Raw genomic sequence first — 20,579 nt, forward strand, 5'->3', positions numbered from 1 at the left:
CTGGAAAGGGTCTCTGTTAGTTTAGGGTATCTAATTTTTATTGTTGCAATGGTTTTCCTCACCCTTTAAGCGCTCTGCTGTGTGAAAGCTAAAAAATATACAGTATATCTGTCCTTTTAAGAGTTCTATGGCCCGCGTTCTCTGTTAGATATTATCTGTTTTCCACACTGAATGTTTTTAATTTCTTCTCTGCCGGAACGTTACGTTCCAGAAATAACCATGAGTTCTCCATGAATGATCTCATAATCAGGGCAACCTAGCCATCATCTGCCGGCTACTTCACAATTCCTACACTTCATTTCCAAGACTCATTGAAGTCAAATTAGAAAATATCTGCGATTTATCAGTGAAAGAAAATCCTTCTAATCCTGTGTTATACCCAAATCCTGAATCAATTTCCTGAAAGACTTTACCAGGTAATTTACCGGTTATTCTGTATGTTCATTCAAAGCTGAGATGTTGTACTAAAGAGATTTTGCACCAGCATCTTCTCCCCACAAAATAACAATAATCAGTCTTCTATTACAGCTACGTGTGCCAGTATCTGTCAAATGTAATGCCTTAGTCTAAGGGAATTTAACGTATCTCTGCTATATTTTTTATTTTACTTATCATCTTGGAAATTTTTGTCACTAACTAAAAGTATAAATCTACATTAAAGGGAATCCACCAGTATGTAACGGGGTCTTCTGTGCTGTAATACCTCTTACATTACCACCCCCGTTTCTCAGGAGGTTCACTCTGCTTTTCCTCACTTCTGAATGAAGGAGGCTGGTTTGAAAGGCTTTGTAACATGGAAACATATAAAAGATCACTGCTACTCCACGTATTTCCAGTGTGACAACATTTTACTCACTGGTCTCAGAATATATATACATACAGAGGGAAGGACAATCAATGTGTGTCGGGCCAGTAGATAACAGGCTCCAATTAAGATGCCAGACGTACATTACAATAGCCGTGGGATTTACAAAGGTGGGGGGAGATCAGAAGTGGGATATCTCGTTTACCTCTGCCCAGGGGGGCAGCCGGTCGGTTGCTGCATTAAGGGCATACATCTCACATTACACCTATCATACATGCATCTTCTATTCGGGGTGCTGGGGGGGTTCTGTAACACCACTCAAACCGCATATATATGAGCACTCTAATTTCTCAGGAATGTGGCAACAGATAGAAGTTAAAGGTCTTTGAAATGTAAATCCATCAAGACCTTTAATATCTTCTATCTGTTGCTGCATTCCTGAAAAATGAGCTTTTTAATTCACATGCAAATGCAATATGTCATCCACAAACTACCATAAGTAATTTATAATACTGGTCTTCTCTCTTATAGGTGTTAGATTAAGGAAGAATGTTTTCTGTCCTTCCAATCTTACAAGGGGTCGTAATTCTCCCAAGATCTGTTGATAGACGTCACTTAGCTGGGTGGTCGCAGGGAGCGTCTCTGACTTAATATGCAGCTTTTAAATCTGTTCTTTGCAATTTGTTATGAACCATCTAAATTTATGTACAGAATGCCTATATTCATGAAAGGTATGAAATGAACGAACTCTCCGGCAAGCCCCTGGAGATTATTAGAAATCACAAATTTTGCATTTCTTATTCTCTCCGGCCATAAACTGAATACTATAATAAACATTTTGGTTGGAGTTAGAGCTGCCCTAATATAGGTAATGGGACCTTCTGGACTCTCTCGGGCTCCGGGACCTACATGAAGCTGAATATGGCCTATGAACAGTATAAGAATGGGGCTCCAAAATGCCACGGATTCACTTTCTATGGGACTATTGGAGTGAAGTGATAACTTTGAGTTCAGACAACCCCATCGCACCAAATCTGTTGGCAGTTCAGAGTTCCGCTAAATCTTATCCATATCGCTCTGCCACAAGTACCACCTAGTACAGCTAGCTACCCTATAAGTCAATGTCTGACACTTAACAAGTTTTACGACAAGACCAGAGTTAAATGCCAAACAAAAACTAATCTACAGGCAACCTGCTTAGAGGTTCTTTCTCCACGATGCCTAAAGGGCATCGCTTTCAGTCAGCTGGACTCTGCTCTACACTGATGAGGGGCAAACACCCCGAAACAGTCTGTAGGTATTCCTCCCTGGTCAAGGCTTATTAAACACATTCATGCTCAAGGTGATACTTTGTGAGAAAACCATGTAAGACAAAATCCGGCACTCCGTCCATTTTGAGAAAATTCCGTGATTATTGTAGCTTTATTCCATAAGTTCTTAAACCACCGAACACAGATCCTTAAACACTGATGCATTTTGGAAGTAAACGTCCTCATTCCTCCATATGCTATGAATAAGGAAATTTACTTCCGAAACGCGTCAGTGTTTGAGGATCTGTATTCAGTGGTTTTAGCACGTATGGAATAAAGTTACAGAATTTTCTCAAGAAGGATGGAGTGGCGACTTTTCCCTTACTTGATTATACTGACATACTCTGCTCAATCTGCACAGAACCCTGGATAATGCCAATATGAGTGGCCTTCTTATATTAGACTTTGCGAGATAGTCTCTTCTGCTCTCCAAGAGAACTATTTTGCATACTTTTCTCCCCTGGAGTACTGCCTGTAAGACTCCATCATACTCAGACAATACTCTTTAAGGAAAACCAGTACATTCAGACTGACGCGTTTTGAGCCACAATGGTTCTAATGAAGGTCGAGATGTAAAGTCTGTATAAAAACAGACCACAGTGATTGCCTTGATAACATAATGTACATTTGTAACGATCAAAGCATTTTGCGTAATTCCAGATTATTGGTCACCTCTAGACGACAGGAATTTAAACAAATGGAATTTTTATTTACTATCATTGGTATCATTTCGTTCTCACTCCTTTAGCAGAATATAAGACTCTTACCAGCAGTGCAGCCATGATTGGCCCATGCACAATGTATAGGAGATGTGTCTCCACGCTCATCCAACAGCTGTAATAAAGCAAAAAGTGACAGTTTTATTTACAAATATGAAATAGAATAAAAGAAAAAGCGAAACATTGAAGCGGGAATCCAATTAGTCAGACCAGATCCATTGGGGAGTAGGAATCAAAAACTGTTTCCCCTCCCAAACCATCAGCGATCAGTGCTCTATAGGAGAACTCATCACTGTTGTTTCTCCACTTTTCGGTAGCATTTTGCTCTGTTTTAATGTTTGCATTATTATTCTCCAAGGTTTTGTCACTTTTTAATGTCTTTCTTTTTTAAGTCTTTTTTTAAATTATTTTTCCTTGAAAACTTTGCTTATCCAGATGTTTTAGACAGATTCATGAAATGTGACTTTTACCAAAATGTCACATTTTATTGTCTCATCTCACTCCAGTCCCTGCCTGGAGTAGTTTTCAATTTGGCACATTTTTGCTACTTTTTTTTTTATAAAAAAAGATTTGCAACTTTTGCTTCTGCAAATATTAGCAAAAACTGGTTAAATACAAAAATAAAGAAAAGTGATTTCAATAAATCGCAAATGATGAATGGGGCTGTAAGTGTTTAGATTTCCTATAGCGCCACCACAGGAGAAATGAAGCATTACACAGTCCCATTCACATTAATACATAGTCTATGTAATCTAGGTTCTCCAGAGAGTGAGGGGCTCTTTGTATCTGCTCCCCGCTTATGGCTAAAAGACGAGTGTCCGAAATTCAGGTCGATGAATATTTGTACTAATAATGCACATAAAATAAATAATTTAAGCATAAAAAAAAGAATTCATTACTTACTTGTCATTAAAATATTTTGTTCTTGCAAAGGCATGAATTGATGTAGGCACTAACGGGAACCCTGAAAAACAGGAATAAATAAGATGCATTTACAAATAATTTCCTTAAAGGGGTTGTGCCACAGCAATTTGGGTTCAAGCCACATTGATTAGCTGAATTCTTAAGGTTTAGCTCAGAGCGACCATGAAAAAAAAGCAGATTTTTGCCGTGGGAAGCCATCCTCAGCTCATTTCTTCTAAAGTGGGGCAGGGGTATTTTTTTAACCTGGTGTAAATGCCGCTGTTCTCCTGAATCTGGTGATGTTTTCCTTATGTTCCTGCGCCGCTCCGTTCCTGAGATATGGCTCTCTCTTCTCTGTATTTGGCTCTGGTCTTGTTAGCCAAATGGGTGTGATCCGCAACTAATCTCAGGGGGTGTCTTCTTTATAAGTCCAGCAAAAAAGCACACAGATGAATGGCAAGCTAGGGCACACAAATCACCACAGATGGAGCTGTTTATCTGAAGTATTGCGGTGTATAGTTCAGTCAAAAAACGGAGGCGCTTGCATGAAGAAACATGAATATTTCAATGTATAATGAAAAAAGAAGAAAAATGCAGCACTCACCGATAGAGCTGAAAAACTGTGCGTCTTTATTCCGTAGAAGCGAGTAATCGCGAAACGGCCGTTGTCCGGCACCTCCCTCCCCTAGCATTCCTCTAACGCAGTGTTCCCCAACTCCAGTCCTCAAGGCCCACCAACAGGTCATGTTTTCAGGAATTCCTTAGTATTGCCAAGGTGATAATTCCATCACCTGTGCAATACAAAGGAAATCCTAAAAACATGACCTGTTGGTGGGCCTTGAGTTGGGGAACACTGCTCTAACGTCCTGCATGTCCACATACCTGTTGATGGAATTCATGTGAAATAAAGGCGCACAGTTTTTCAGCTCTATTGGTGAGTGCTGCATTTTTCTTCTTTTTTCTTTATAATGCCACCCAGTTGGCTAAAAATATTAGATTTATGTACAAGGAAAAATGGTCCATATCTCAGGAACGGAGAGGAGCAGGAACAAAAGGAAAACAGCCCCGGATTCAGGAGAAAAGCGGCATTTACACCAGGTTAAAAATATGTTAATAGAACATGACGGGTTCTTTTTACATAATATAAAGTGATGCAAATTGTGGCCTTACCCCAGCCAAGGAGATAATACCAATGTAGATGCTGTTCTTCAGCAAATACCGCCACCACTATTAACGTGTGGAGATAGATCCCTTCACACAACATCCAGAAATAATTACATCCCATCATATACTGGTGGAAGAACTGGAGAACCTTGCAGCTGACCTGGAAGATACAATGTCGTAGAAATGTGTCAATCAATGGCCAAAGAGAATTACTTCTGTGCTGTCACCCATGAAAAACAACAGGGATGTCAAAAATTGTTGCGTTTGGGTTCTGAGAGTCTGTACTCTTTTATTTTTTATTCTTCCTTTATTCTGTTTATAATTTGCTATATGATGATTAAAATTCTTCACAATTCTCAATGTTACCTATGATTTTCCCTTTTCCTTAGTAGAACAGTTATTAATTGTTATAACGACACCATGATATTTAATATATTAGATTTCTGGTCAAATAAGACCCTGTAAAAAATAGGCGACTATTAGAGGATCTCATGTCCTTACGTTAGAGCATCCGGACAGTAAGAAAATGGAGTTTAAGAATCTGACATAATTTCAGTCCCTCGCCAGCCGCCAGTATCCACCGTGGTCTTATTGTGTTTATCACCAACGCAGACACTGAATTTGGAAATTATTAGGAAATCAATAGCGGAGCTTAGTAAAAACCAGAGATGTATGAAAAACTAATTGGATGTGGATGGAAGAATGATCACCGAAGCCAGCGCGCGTCGCAGCAACCATATTATCATATAAAGGACTCGAGTACGTAATGCCAGACGGCTTCCAATTCAGAAAAGGACTAAAAATATATCAAAAGCTGCTAGCAAATATTTTATTTTGGTATAGGATATAAAAGCCCATAAAAAGGCATTACCACGTGTGTAAGTTATAGGAGCCTGACCTCGGGTACCCATGGCAGTCCCATAGACAATGAATGGCGCGTTCACAATTTCCACATTATTCATCAGAGTTCTGATCTTAGGATCAGCGCAGATCCCAGCAGTTTGGCCCCCAGGGATCAGTAAGTTATCATCTATTTTACAGTATAGGGGATCATTTACAAACTTGGTAAAAACTAGAGCTGAGAGAATCAGACGAAATTCCAAGTCGGCAAATTTACTTGAATTAGTTTGGGAAATTCAATTTGCATGGAACTGATTAGATGCGATTTGAAATTGACATTTAAGGATGTTTATTATGCTCTGAGGTCCCTCAAGACTCAAGAGCATAATAAACATAGAGTAAAAAAAAACAAAAAAACATAACGTTACTTTTCATGGCTCTTCCGCGCAGGTTCGGACTGGCCCACGGGCACAGGAGAATTTCCCGGTGGGCCGCTGTGCAGTAATGTGTCCCACATCCTTCTTTATGAGCAGTAATTACTTTAATGCACGTGATTCACTATTTACAGACAAAGGCAGCATCAAATCATTCAATAAACTGTCCGGTTAATTATTATATCTGAGCATAGGCAAAAAATGTAATATTTGCATATAAATGAACAGTGGGGCCCTAGAGTCAATAAATTGGAGGGCTCTTGGCTCCCCCATCCGACACTGCTTAGGCGCGCGCCACTGGAAGTATTATATTCATTAATTTTTTTTTTCAATCCCTTCTCAGCCCAAGAATTAATCAAGCAAAATGGCAGATGGCCGGCAGCTATTTTTCTGAATTCAAGAGCATCGAAAAGCCAAAAAATTGGATTCCGGTGAATCAGAACTGTCTGTGATTTTCAAAGCAAATTCAAATTGATTTGCTTATCTTTAGTAAAAAAAAAAAAAATCCTTAACCCCTTCATGACCAAGCCTATTTTGACCTTAATGACCAGGCCATTTTTTGCAATTCTGCCAGAGTCCCTTTATGAGGTAATAACTCAGGAACACTTCAATGGATCCTAGCGATTCTGAGAATGTTTTTTCGTGACATATTGGGCTTCATGTTAGTGGAAAATTTAGGTCGATAATTTTTGCGTTTATTTGTGAAAAAAATGGAAATTCGGCAAAAATTTTGAAAATTTTGCAATTTTCAAATTTTGAATTTTTATTCTGTTAAACCAGAGAATTATATGATACAAAATAGTTAATAAATAACAATTCCCACATGTCTACTTTACATCAGCACAATTTTGGAAACAAAATTTTTTTTTGTTAAGAAGTTATAAGGGTTAAAAGTTGACCAGCAATTTCTCATTTTTACAACAAAATTTACAAAACCATTTTTTTAGGGACCACCTCACATTTGAAGTCACTTTGAGGGGTCTATATGGCAGAAAATACCCAAAAGTGACATCATTCTAAAAACTCTACCCCTCAAGCTACTCAAAACTACATTCAAGAAGATTATTAACCCTTCAGGTGCTTCGCAGGAACTAAAGCAACGTGGAAGGACAAAATGGACATTTTAATTTTTCCAACAAAAAATTTCTTTTAGCATCAATTTTTTCATTTTCACATGGGCAACAGGATAAAATGGATCCTAATATTTGTTAGGCAATTTCTCCTGAGTACACCGATACCTCATATGTGGTCATAAACCACTGTCTGGGCGCACGGCAGGGCCCAGAAAGGAAGGAGCGCCATTTGACTTTTTGAATGGAAAATTAGCTCCAATTGTTAGCGGGTGCCATGTCACGTTTGGAGAGCCCCTGTGTGCCGAAACATTGGAGCTACCCCACATATGACCCCATTTTGTAAACTAGACCACCCCAAGGAACTTATCTAGATGCATAGTGAGCACACTGAACCCCCAGGAGTTTCACAAATTGATCCGTAAAAATGAAAAAGTACTTTTTTTTCACAAAAATTTTCTTTTAGCCTTAATTTTTTCATTTTTACATGGGCAGCAGAATAAAATGGATCCTAAAATTTGTTGGCCAATTTCTCCTGAGTACACCAATACCTCATATGTGGTCATAAACCACTGTTTGGGTGCACGGCAGGGCCTAGAAAGGAAGGAGTGCCATTTGACTTTTTGAATGGAAAATTAGCTCCAATTGTTAGCGGGTGCCATGTCACGTTTGGAGAGCCCCTGTGTGCTGAAACATTGGAGCACCCCCACAAATGACCCCATTTTGGAAACTAGACCCCCCCAAGGAACTTATCTAGATGCATCGTGAGCACTCTGAACCCCCAGGAGTTTCACAAATTGTTCCGTATAAATGAAAAAGTACTTTTTTTTTCACAAAAACTTACATTTAGCCTCAATTTTTTCATTTTCACATGGGGAACAGGATAAAAAGGATCCTAAAATTTGTTGGGCAATTTCTCCTGAGTACACTGATACCTCATATGTGGTCAGAGATAAGCAGCGGAGGAGCGGGTTGTAGGTAAGTATCAGACACAGCGATATCGCTAGCAATATCGCTATAACGTCACAAGTTATAGCGATATTGCTAGCGATATCGCTTAGTGTGACAGTACCTTAATGGAAATGATCAGAGATTTGTGTACCTTTGCTTGTTAAGTAGTGCAGGATCTGTGTCTAGTAATTACTCTATGTAATGCTGTTTGTAATGTAGTAATGCTGTTCTTAATGTTTTGTTTGTAATGCTGTTGTAACGCTGCTGTGATACCATAATTTCCCTCGGGATCAATAAAGTGTATCGTATCGTATCGTAGGTGTCTACAATCTTGGAATCAGTGAGTGGCCTGTATAGAGGTTACAGATACTCACTGTGCTGTTTGGTGACATGGTGTGTATCACACTCAACATGGACCAGAGGAAGTGCAGGAAAGAGTTGTCTCAGGAGATTAGAAAGAAAATTATAGACAAACATGTTAAAGGTAAAAGTTATAAAACCATCTCCAAGCAGCTCGATGTTCCTGTGACTACAGTTACACATATTATTCAGAGACTTAAGTTCCATGGGACTGTAGCCAACCTCCCTGAACGTGGCCGCAGGAGGAAAATTGATGACAAATCAAAGAGACGGATAATACGAATGGTGACAAAAGAGTCCAGAAAGACTTCTAAACAGATTAAAGGTGAACTTCAAGCTCAAGGAACATCAGTGTCAGATCGCACCATCTGTTGTTGTATGAGCCAAAGTGGACTTCATGAGAGACGACCAAGGAGGACACCATTGTTGAAAAAAAATACATAAAAAAGCCAGACTGGTATTTGCTAAACCACAATCTTGACAAGCGATAAAGCTTCTGGGAGAATGTCCTATGGACAGATGAGAAAAAAATGGAACTTTTTGGCAAGGCACATCAGCTCTATGTTCACAGATGGAAAAATGAAGCATATCAAGAATAGAACACTGTCCCTACTGTTCAACATGGAGGAGGCTCTGTTATGTTCTGGGGCTGCTTTGCTGCATCTGGCACAGGGTGTCTAGAATCTGTGCAGGGTACAATGAAATCTCAAGACTATCAAGGGATTCTAGAGAGAAATGTGCTGCCCAGTGTCAGAAAGCTTGGTCTCAGTCGCAGGTCATGGGTCTTGCAACAGGATAATGACCCAAAACACACAGCTGTCACGTCACCGCTTCCTTCTGCCGTGCCACCGCTCCCTGTGCCCCATCAGACTCACCAGATTGCAGCTTCCCGGCGCGTCCCCGTCTGTTCCCCTGCTCTGACGACAGCGCTTGTTTCCTCCCGGGCGCGCGCTCCCCGCAGCTCTCTCCATGCACGAGCACTTCCTCCTCTCTGAGCCGGTCACTCCTCCTGGTCCTCTCTATGGTCAGGAGGACCCTGACCCGGGAGCACCTCCTCATGCTCCCATATCAGGCCGTCGCTCCCTAGTGACGCTGCCTGATCGTCACTTGCCTTCCCTTGTGATTCTGGCCCCTCTTGCTGGCGTTCGCCGCCGCTACCTTCACGTCTCGTCCCCTGGCTTGCTATCTCACATTTGTTACCTGTTCTCTTCTATGTTCCAGTGTTTCTGCCTTGCCAGCCCACAGCTCCAGTCTCCTGCTTTCTCGCCGCACTACCCTGGTCCAGTCTCCTGCGTTCCTGCCACTCTACCCTGGTCCAGTCTCCTGGGTTCCTGCCACTCTACCCTGGTCCAGTCTCCTATTTCCTGCCGCTCTATCCTGGTCCAATCTCCTTTGTTCCTGCCGCTCTACCCCGGTCTAGTCTCCTGTGTTCCTACCGCTCTACCCTGGTCCAGTCTCCTATGTTCCTGCCGTTCTACCCTGGTCCAGTCTCATGTGTTCCTGCCGCTCTACCCCGGTCCAGTCTCATGTGTTCCTGCCGTTCTACCCCGGTCCAGTCTCTTGTGTTCCTGCCGTTCTACCCCGGTCCAGTCTTATGTGTTTCTGCCCTTCTACCCCGGTCCAGTCTTCTGTGCTTCTGCCCTAGGTACCAGCTGCCGCGGTAATAGATTCCTCTGGGCCTGTCCCTAACACTCCCTGTATAGGGGGTGGTCCACCTGGTCCGCTCGCCCAGGGGAGGTTCGTTGCCGTGGTCCAGTGGGTTCACCTTCAGGGTTCCTAACAGTACGATCAGGCCATGAATCCCGCTGGTGCCTCAGCAGCCACCCAGAAGGAACTGGCGACTCTATGAGACAACCAGGCCCGCATTATGGCTTTCTTAAAGTCTATGGAATCCCGGTTATCGGCACTACAGCCCTCTGATCCCGGTAGTGCCTCTCAGCTGGCCAGTCTCCAGCAGGAACTGGTCCAGCAACGCGATACTCAGGGCCATATTTTAAATTAAATGGCCTCGGTGGACAATCGACTCCTCTCTCTCCAGTCTGCCGTGGCTGCCCCCGTTCAGGCGCCGCTTCTACACCCACCTCCCCGTTTAGCTAAGCCTCCGCAGTATGGCGGAGATCCCCGATTGTGCAGGGGGTTCCTTAACCAGTGTCAATTGCACTTTGGCCATCAAGATGGCGTTGCAGGAGTGGCGGTACCTTTTGGAAGGAGCTGTGCATCATTTTAAGATCTACACGGGCCATAAGAACTTGGCTTACATCCGATCGGCACAGAGACTAAATCCACGACAAGCAAGATGGTCTTTGTTTTTCGCTCGGTTCGATTTTGAATTGCACTTTTTCCCGAGTAGTAAGAACATCAAGGCTGATGCGTTGTCCAGATCCTTTCTTGCGATCGATGCCGAGGAAGACCCTACGCACATCCTGGATCCCTCCAAGATCATCACAGTGGCACCCCTCTGGTTGTCTACCCTAACACCGGGTAAGACCTTCGTCCCAGTGACCAACCGGAAATGAGTCCTGCTTTGGGGTCATGCTTCCAAGATTGCAGGCCATGTTGGGTTGAAAAAGACCCTTTGTCTGGTCTCACGCTACTATTGGTGGCCTACTCTTCCCCTAGATGTTCGTAGCTTTTTAGCCTCGTGTCCATCCTGTGCCAAAAACAAGGTTCCCAGGCAATTACCTTCTGGACTCTTGCACCCGCTTCCAGTTCCTTCGGCCCCCTGGCAGTACATTGCTATGGACTTTATCACTGACCTACCTCGCTCTTCTGGATGTACAGTCATTTTGGTCGTTGTGGATAGATTCTCCAAGATTGCCCATTTCATCCCCCTGTCTGGACTCCCTTCGGCTCCTGAATTGGCGAAGATTTTTATCCACCATATTTTTGGTCTCCATGGCTTCTCTCAACGTATTGTCTCTGATAGAGGAGTCCAGTTCACCTCCCGATTTTGGAAAGCGCTCTGCAAGTTTATGAACATCACGCTGGATTTCTCCTCCGCTTATCACCCTCAGACCAACGGTCAAGCAGAGCGTACTAATCAAATTTTGGTTAATTACCTCCGTCACTTCTCCAACGCTCACCAGAACGACTGGTCTGACTTGCTTCCATGGGCCGGAGTTTGCGTATAACAACCACGCCAACGAATCTTCTGACAAGTCTCCCTTCTTTATCGTCTACGGGCTACATCCAGGCGTGTCTCTACCAGTTCCTCCTGTCTCGGGTGTGCCGGCCGCTGATCTTCTGTCTGGGGAGTTCTCCAGGATCTGGCAGGAGACCAAAACCGCTCTCGAACAAGTGCAGGTTCAGATGAAGAGACACGCAGACAAAAGGCGCTTGGACCCACCTCTCTATCATCCTGGCGACAGAGTGTGATTATCCTCCAAGTTCATCCGCCTTAGGATTCCTTTGCACAAATTTGGTCCCCGGTATGTTGGACCCTTCGAGGTCTTGTCTCGCATCAACGACGTCTCTTACAAGTTAAAGCTCCCTGCCTCGTTTCGCATCCCCAATTCGTTTCATGTTTCTCTTCTGAAACCTGTGGTCCTCAACCAATTCCATGCCACTACCACCCGCACCCCCCAGCCTGTTTCCGCCGATGATGTCTTTGAGGTTAAATACATTCTCGCCATGAAAAGGCTAAGGGGAAAGACCTTGTTTCTGGTCGATTGGAAAGGTTTTGGCCCTGAGGAGAGATCCTGGGAGCCTCGGGAGAACATTCAAGCTCCCCGGATTTTGGCAAGATTTCTCTCCAGCCTTGGGAGGGGGGCGCGTAAGGAGGGGGGTACAGTCACGTCACCGCCTCCTTCTGCCATGCCACCGCTCCCTGTGCCCAGTCAGCCTCACCAGATTGCAGCTTCCCGGCGCGTCCCCGTCTGTTCCCCTGCTCTGACGACAGTGCTTGCTTCCTCCCGGGCGCGCGCTCCCCGCAGCTCTCTCCATGCACGAGCACTTCCTCCTCTCTGAGCTGGTCACTCTTGCTGGTCCTCTCTATGGTCAGGAGGACCCTGACCCGGGAGCTCCTCCCCATGCTCCCATATCAGGCCGTCGCTCCCTAGTGACGCTGCCTGATCGTCACTTGCCTTCCCTTGTGATTCTGGCCCCTCTTACTGGCGTTCGCCGCCGCTACCTCCACGTCTCGTCCCCTGGCTTGCTCTCACATTTGTTACCTGTTCTCTTCTATGTTCCAGTGTTCCTGCCTTGCCAGCCCACAGCTCCAGTCTCCTGCTTTCCCGCCGCTCTACCCTGGTCCAGTCTCCTGCGTTCCTGCCGCTCTACCCTGGTCCAGTCTCCTGTGTTCCTGCCGCTCTACCCTGGTCCAGTCTCCTGTGTTCCTGCCGCTCTACCATGGTCCAATCTCCTGTGTTCCTGCCGCTCTACCCTGGTCCAGTCTCCTGTGTTCCTGCCGCTCTACCCTGATCCAGTCTCCTGTGTTCCTGCCGCTCTACCCTGGTCCAGTCTCCTGTTTTCCTGCCGCTCTACCCCGGTCCAGTCTTCCAGTCTCTTGTGTTCCTGCCGTTCTACCCCGGTCCAGTCTCTTGTGTTCCTGCCGTTCTACCCCAGTCCAGTCTTCTGTGCTTCTGCCCTAGGTACCAGCTGCCGCGGTAATAGTTTCCCCTGGACCTGTCCCTAACACTCCCTGTATAGGGGGTGGTCCACCTGGTCCGCTCGCCCAGCGGAGGTTCGTTGCCGTGGTCCAGTGGGTTCACCTTCAGGGTTCCTAACAACAGCTAAAAACACCTAAGAATGGCTAAGAGGAAAACATTGGACTATTCTGAAGTGGCCTTCTATGGGCCTAAATCCTATTGAGCATCTTTGGAAAGAGCTGAAACATGCCATCTGGAAAAAGCGACCTTCAAACATGAGACAACTGGAGCAGTTTGCTCTTGAGGAGTGGGCCAAAATACCTGTCGAGAGGTGCAGAAGTCTCATTGACAGTTACAGGAATCGTTTGATTGCAGTGATTGCCTCAAAAGGTTGTGAAACAAAATATTAAGTTAAGGAATCATCATTTCTGTCCAGGCCTATTTCATGAGTTTTATTTTTAAAAAAATTCCATGGAAGCATGGTTGAAAAGCAATGTCTGACTTTTACTTGTTCATTTTATTATTATTATTATTATTATTATTATTATTATTATTATTATTATTATTATTATGCATTTATATAGCGCCATTTATTCTATGGCGCTTTACATGTGAAAAGGGGAAATATAGACAAGTATAATAAACATGTGTAAGACAAGACACACGAGTACATAAGAAGAGGGAACCCTGCCCACGAGGGCTCACAGTCTACAGGGATGGGTGAGGATACAGTAGGAGAAGGTAGAGCAGGTCGTGCGGTGTTTCAGTAGACCGAGGATCATTGCAGGCTGTAGGCTTGTCGGAACAGGTGGGTCTTCAGGTTCTTCTTGAAGGTTTCCGTTGATGATGAGAGTCTGATGTGTTGCGGCAGCGAGTTCCAGAGTATGGGGGAAGCATGGGAGAAGTCTTGTATACGGTTGTGGGAGGAAAAGATAAGGAGAGAGTAGAGAAGGCGATCTTGAGATGATCGAAGGTACCTGGAGACCATGTCACAGATGTATGGAGGAGAGAGGTTGTGGATGGCTTTGTATGTCATGGTTAGGGTTTTGAATTGGAGCCTCTGGGCAATAGGAAGCCAGTGAAGGGCTTGGCATAGGGGGGAGGCTGGGGAATAGCGGGGAGACAGGTGGATTATTCAGGCAGCAGAGTGAAGGATGGACTGGAGTGGTGCCAGAGTGCTAGAGGAGAGGCCAGAGAGTACGAGGTTGCAGTAGTCGAGGTAGGAGATGATAAGAGAATGCACTAGTGTTTTGTGGTTTCGTGGTTGAGGAATGAGCGGATCCGGGAAATATTTTTGAGTTTGAGGCGGCAGGAGGAGGTGAGGGCTTGGATATGTGGTTTGAAAGAGAGCGCAGAGTCGAGGATCACCCCAAGGCACCGAGCATGCGGGACTGGGGATAGAGAGCAGCCATTGACATTGATGGATAGGTCTGGTGGAGGGGTAGAGTGAGATGGGGGAAAGATGATGAATTCTGTTTTGTCCATGTTCAGTTTGAGAAAGCGAGCAGAGAAGGATGAGATAGCAGACATTGTGGGATTTCAGTCAGTAAGGAGGAGAGGTTGGGTTCAAATAGGTAGATCTGCATGTCATCGGCGTAGAGGTGATACTGCAAACCGTGGGATTCTATGAGCTGTCCCAAGCCGAAGGTGTAGATGGAGAATAATAGATTTTTTATTTATTATTACTTTTGTCAGATTCAATTTATTTCTGTGACCATTGTGGGTTTTTCTGTTATTAAACGAGGGGTACCAACAATTTTTACCACGTGTGTAGTGTATTATTATACTATGGTGTTAAAGTATGTGATCTAAGTGGTCGTGTTTTAACCACCCTTACTATAGGAAGCTTCAAAAGAAAAAATGACTTAGTGTCATAGGTTTACCGAGACAGAGAGGGGCCAGAAGACTGCAGCGTCTGATTTTACGTACTTCTGCACTGATTAAAAGCACTTCACCTTCATATTAAATGGTGCAGGTTTCTGTTAGCAGTGCAGGAATTAAACTGTTCAGCTGAGAGTCTCTGAATCTTTCCTGCTTGGATGATCTCAGCTGGTCAGATTTGACCACTCCCCTCTGCCTGGTGTGGAGTGGAGGTTGTTGGTAGAGGCGATTGCAGTATTGATCTGTGACTGTTGTTAGGTGTTTCTGCTATGTGCGATTCATCATCCTCTCCTATTTTGTTTACCTCTCTTTTCTTCAGGGAGTGTACCTCTCTGTTGTTTGTGAGTGCATATTTGTATGTTTAGTGTTTTCATTTATTTCTGTAAAGGGTATTTCACACATAGCAAGATCTGTTATGATTGGGTCACCGAGGAGGAGAGCAAGACCAAGCTAAGCCACAGAAAACCAGAGAGGTTGGAAACTAAGCGGATTGCAGACCCCTGATCCTATCCACACAACTAGCAGTAGCCGTGGAGCGTACCTACGATGATCCTAGACGCCTCGACACAGCCGGAGAGCTAAATAAGCCTAAAGCAAGAAAGGGGAAATCTAAACTGCCCCAGAGCAGACCCCAAAGGAATAGATAGCCCCAAACATATATTGTCAGTGAGACAATATGAAATCACAAACGCAGGTAGAAAAATAGACTGAGCAAACGATGGGGCCCTCACTAACTAGACAGGACAGGAAAGATACTGTCTGCAATCACGCAAAAAAACCTGCAAAAAATGTCCAACACGTCTGATAGAAAAATACTGAAGTCACACGACTTTGCCCACTATATCAGCACACTGGTATATTCTGAAAGCAGAGCAAAAAGAGGCCAATCTAATAAGGGACAAAAACAAACTGGCACAAGCAGTAACATATGGATGGAGATTTAGCACAGCCCCAGCCGGAGCTGGCTGACCACACAAAACTGAAATAGACAAAACCTGATCAAATGTGAACAAAAGCAAAAGAACACTTAGCTGAGCATGTTTGGACTGAGCTGGAAACTAATGCAAAACACAAGCCGCAAAGTCACCATCACATGTTTCTCAACGCAAGCAATGACTAGCCAGGTCTTTCCCCCGGGAAAGAACAATCAAGGGAAGGGCAGTCTCCAATGAAGGAAACCACCTATGCCAAAACATGGTATCCATCCACAGACAGCTGTTTCGGGGTATTGCCCCTCATCAGTGTGGAGTAGGAAACTGGCCAGTAGGAGCAATGCCTAGTAGAAGACTGTGAAAAATGAGGATGAATGAACTCATGGAGATCAACATCCAACACTGCGGAGACACCATCACATGTTTCTCAACGCAGTGATTCTAGAGCAATGCCCCCATCCCTTATGGGAAATATGTAAAAACATGCAAAACACAAGCCGCGGAGACACCATCACGTTTCTCAACGCAAGCAATGACTAGCCAGGTCTTTCCCCGGGAAGGAACAACCATGGGAAGGGCAGTCTCCAATGAAGGAAACCACCTATGCCAAAACATGGTATCCATCCACAGACAGCTGTTTCGGGGTATCACCGGTGTCTCCTCATTTTTCACAGTCTTCTACTAGGCATTGCTCCTACTGGCCAGTTTCCTACTCCACACTGATGAGGGGCAATACCCCAAAACACCTGTCTGTGGATGGATACCATGTTTTGGCATAGGTGGTTTCCTTCATTGGAGACTGCCCTTCCCGTGGTTGTTCCTTCCCGGGGAAAGACCTGGCTAGTCACTGCTTGCGTTGAGAAACATGTGATCGTGTCTCCGCGGCTTGTGTTTTGCATGTTTTTACATATTTCCCATAAGGGATGGGGGCACTGCTCTAGAATCACTGCGTTGAGAAACATGTGATGGTGTCTCCGTAGTGTTGGATGTTGATCTCCATGAGTTGATTCATCCTCATTTTTCACTGAGCTGGAAACTAAGACCTCAGGAGGCAGGAAAAAAATCACCAGCAGGGATAGAGGGAGTCGGCTGTCTTACATCCAGTCAGAAACTCCAGATCTCCAATGGTCCTCCTCATTATCAGGTGGCAAGCCTCTGTTAATCAAATCAGCTCCATTACCTCCAGTAACTACCAGAGGGAGCCCAGCAAAAGAACTCGTGACCCCTCTGCCAATATAACCAGCTCCACTACCTTCACTAGTAACCAGAGGTAGGCCAGAAAGAGAATTCACAACAGAGATCGTTAGTGAGATTGCTGGAACGTCACAGGTTTTGTGACGCAACAGTGACCTCGCCAGCAATCTCGCTACATGTGACACGCAGCGGTGACCGGGCCCCCGCTGCGATCTCACTGATCGTGCTCGAACGTCCTAGGCCATTTTTGGATCGTTGGTGTCCCGCTGGCCAGCATGCATCGCTGTGTTTGACACCATAACAACGACGAGTGACCTCGTTGAAGCACGTCTATCGAGGTCTGTGTCGTCAGAATAGCTGCTGTGTGACAAGGTCCCAACGACCGCCGAGGATCGCCGTATCGTTGCTGCGTTGTTGAGAAGATCTGCCTGTTTGACAGCTTACTAGCGACCATGTAGCGACATACCAGCGATCCTTAACAGGTCATATCGTTGTTGGGATCACTGGAGCGTCGCTATGTGTAATGTGGCCCTAAGTCTTCCCTTGTTAGCCTTGTTTGTGTATATACAAACACTATTACTCCCACCTTCACTGGTTGGGGGAGGGGAAGAGATATAGGGCTGATTCAGAAGCTCAGCAAGGTACGTGACCCCAGCGTCTTCACCATCAGAAGAAATCTGGGAATCATGGATAGCTAGGGCTCCCCCAGCGTTAGGGACAGGGAAGGAGCCCTGGGTACTCCAACAACAGAGTTGTGACACTTTATTTGTAACTTGGGACAGCAAGGAGTAACAAGGACAGATAGGCACCATCGCCTTCCACTAAGTAAACAGAAGCAGCCAGTGGACCATTGCATATTCATCTTTTCTATTTGACACATTTCTTGATGTTGTTTTTGACTTAGCTACGTCTCCATGTAACATTGCCAAGACACATGAGGGGAATGTGAAGTATTTCCCTTTCTTATTTATTTCCAATATTGATGAAAGACATGAACTCGTCAAAATTCAGACCCTCTGATATTATACGAAGAAGTCAACTATTCTCCGAGGACACAAGGAAACCAGCAAATATAAATAAATCATATGGTACAATTTAGTATGTGTCTGCATTAAAGGAATTCCAGCTTCACTTAAAGGGGCCGTCCAGTATTAGAAAAACATGTCCTCTTTCTTCTATAAACAGCAACACACCTGTTCACAGATTGTGCCTGGGAATAGAAGTTCTGTCCCACGGGAGTGAATGGGGCCGCAATACAGCAGACAAGATGAGGCTAGGAGTGGGGTGGATTTTTGGAAGAAAGCAGCCCTGTTTTTTATAAACTCAAACAATCTCTTTTAGGAAGACCTTTTCATGGCCTAGACAATCATTGAACTCCTTATCTTTAACAGGACCTTAGATGTTCGTGAGAGTATCAGATTGTACAACTTTAAAGGGGGTTTCAAAACTGGAATATTGATGGTCTGTGATCATACAGTATCTTCCATGTAGGGAGAAGGAGAACTGTGCAGCTATGAACAGCTGCACAGTTCTCTCAGTGATCAGGAAGAGATCTACCCAATCATTATGGAAGCAGTCAGAGGGCTTCCTTCCCACCTGCTTCAGTCACCTCTATGGCCGCTGATCACATGTCAGTCCCAGCCAGAAGAGTAATCATGAAGGCACAAAGGAGACATGGACAGTTTTAAAAGAGGAGCAGATAGGTTTGGTAACATAAGCATGTTTTTATAGCTTTTTAATTTAACTTAGGATTGAAATTCCATTTAGAAAAAACAATAGAGAGAACAAAATAATACATTACCTTTATCGAGGTGTTTTCTCATTTTTAATTATGCTTATAAAAATGAGTTTTTGACTTCTAAGAGACAGTATTGTGGGCATGCTCTGTGAAATGTGCAGAGGTCAACGTGCAGGGAGAGAGAGGAAGAGCTGCCCCAATCTCCTATCGTCAGTGTTGTGCTCTTGCGCAATGGCGGATCTTAATAGGGGCGGATGGGGCGGTCGCCCCGGGCCCAAGATTTTTTGGGGGCCCAGGGGCAGGGGTGGGCTGGGCCGGGTGGCAGAGAGGCAAATGCCCCCCCGGACCGCTCCCCCAGCACCTGTACAGGGCCGGCCGTGCCCTGTGCTGTGACGCCGCCGGCAGCAGACAGCCGCCCGCGTCACATTCTATGAGGGGCCGGGAGCTGTGCACGGCCGTCACCTTGATGGCTGCTCAGCTCCGGCTCCCTCCGGCTGTACTTCCGGGTCAGATGTCGGGCGTGCGCGATGACGTCATCGTGCACGCGCCGACATGTCCCGGAGGATGCTGAAAGCAGAGGCGCTGCTGGGGAGCGAGCCGGCTGTGAGGTAAGTATGGGGAACTGTTTTTATTTTTTTTTATTTATAAAATGAATTAAATGGGGGAGGGGGTGAGTGGGGGCTGTACACAATGAAGGGGGGGTGACTGGGGCTGTACATGATGAAGGGGGGGGTGACTGGGGCCTGTATATGATGAAGGGGGGGTGACTGGGGGCTGTACACAATGAAGGGGGGTGACTGGGGCCTGTATATGATGAAGGGGGGTGACTGGGGCCTGTATATGATGAAGGGGGGTGACTGTGGCTTCACATGATGAAGGGGGGTGAGTGGGGCTGCACATGATGAAGGGGGGGTGAGTGGGGCTGCATATGATGAAGGGGGGGTGAGTGGGGCTGAACATGATGAAGTGGGGGATAAGTGGGGCTGCACATGATGAAGTGGGGGATAAGGGGGACTGCACATGATGAATTAAAAGGTAAGTGGGACTGCACTTGATGAATTAAGGGGTAAGTGGGACTGCACATGATGAATTGGGGGTAAGGGGAACTGCACATGATGAATTAAGGGGTAAGTGGGACTGAACATGATGAATTGGGGGTAAGAGGGACTGCACATGATGAATTGGGGGTAAGGGGAACTGCACATGATGAATTAAGGGGTAAGTGGGACTGAACATGATGAATTGGGGGTAAGAGGGACTGCACATGATGAATTGGGGGTAAGGGGGACTGCACATGATGAAGTGGGGGTAAGGGGCACTGCACATGAAGTGGGGGTAAGGGGGACTGCACATGATGTGGGGGTAAAATTAACTGCACATGATGATGGGGGAGTGGGGCTGCACATGAAGTTGGGGGGGAAGGGGACTGCACATGATGAAATGGAAGGGGGGATAAGGGGCTGCAAATGATGAAGCGGCACTGCAGATGAAGTGAGTGGGTGATAGGGGACTGCAATGGATGAAGTAAGGGGACTTCAAATTAAAGTGGGGACATTAAAGTGGATCCCCTATGGCCAGGATCACGTTGGGCGATTTCGTGCGTATTGGCCGTAGGCCTACAGCTTATGTGCAACGTCTTTTTAGGCCATGTCCACACGTGGTGGAATGGTGGCGGGTTTTCCGTATGGACCC

At 45.3% G+C, this 20,579-nt stretch overlaps 1 protein-coding gene across 1 annotated transcript in view; it reads right to left on the reverse strand.

The window, feature by feature from the left end:
- CALCR (calcitonin receptor) overlaps positions 1-20,579 on the reverse strand; it is a 287,061-nt gene that overhangs the window by 17,307 nt on the left and 249,175 nt on the right. The window contains exons 8-10 of the mRNA XM_073582041.1: positions 4,908-5,061; positions 3,738-3,798; positions 2,883-2,949 (exon numbers count right to left, since the gene is read on the reverse strand). Of these exons, the coding sequence (XP_073438142.1) occupies positions 2,883-2,949; positions 3,738-3,798; positions 4,908-5,061 (282 nt within the window). The remainder of the gene's footprint in view (positions 1-2,882; positions 2,950-3,737; positions 3,799-4,907; positions 5,062-20,579) is intronic.

The sequence above is a fragment of the Dendrobates tinctorius genome, unplaced genomic scaffold (assembly GCF_039654945.1).
Source record: "Dendrobates tinctorius isolate UK_male_01 unplaced genomic scaffold, ASM3965494v1 ptg000070l, whole genome shotgun sequence".
Taxonomy (NCBI): Eukaryota; Metazoa; Chordata; class Amphibia; order Anura; family Dendrobatidae; genus Dendrobates; species Dendrobates tinctorius.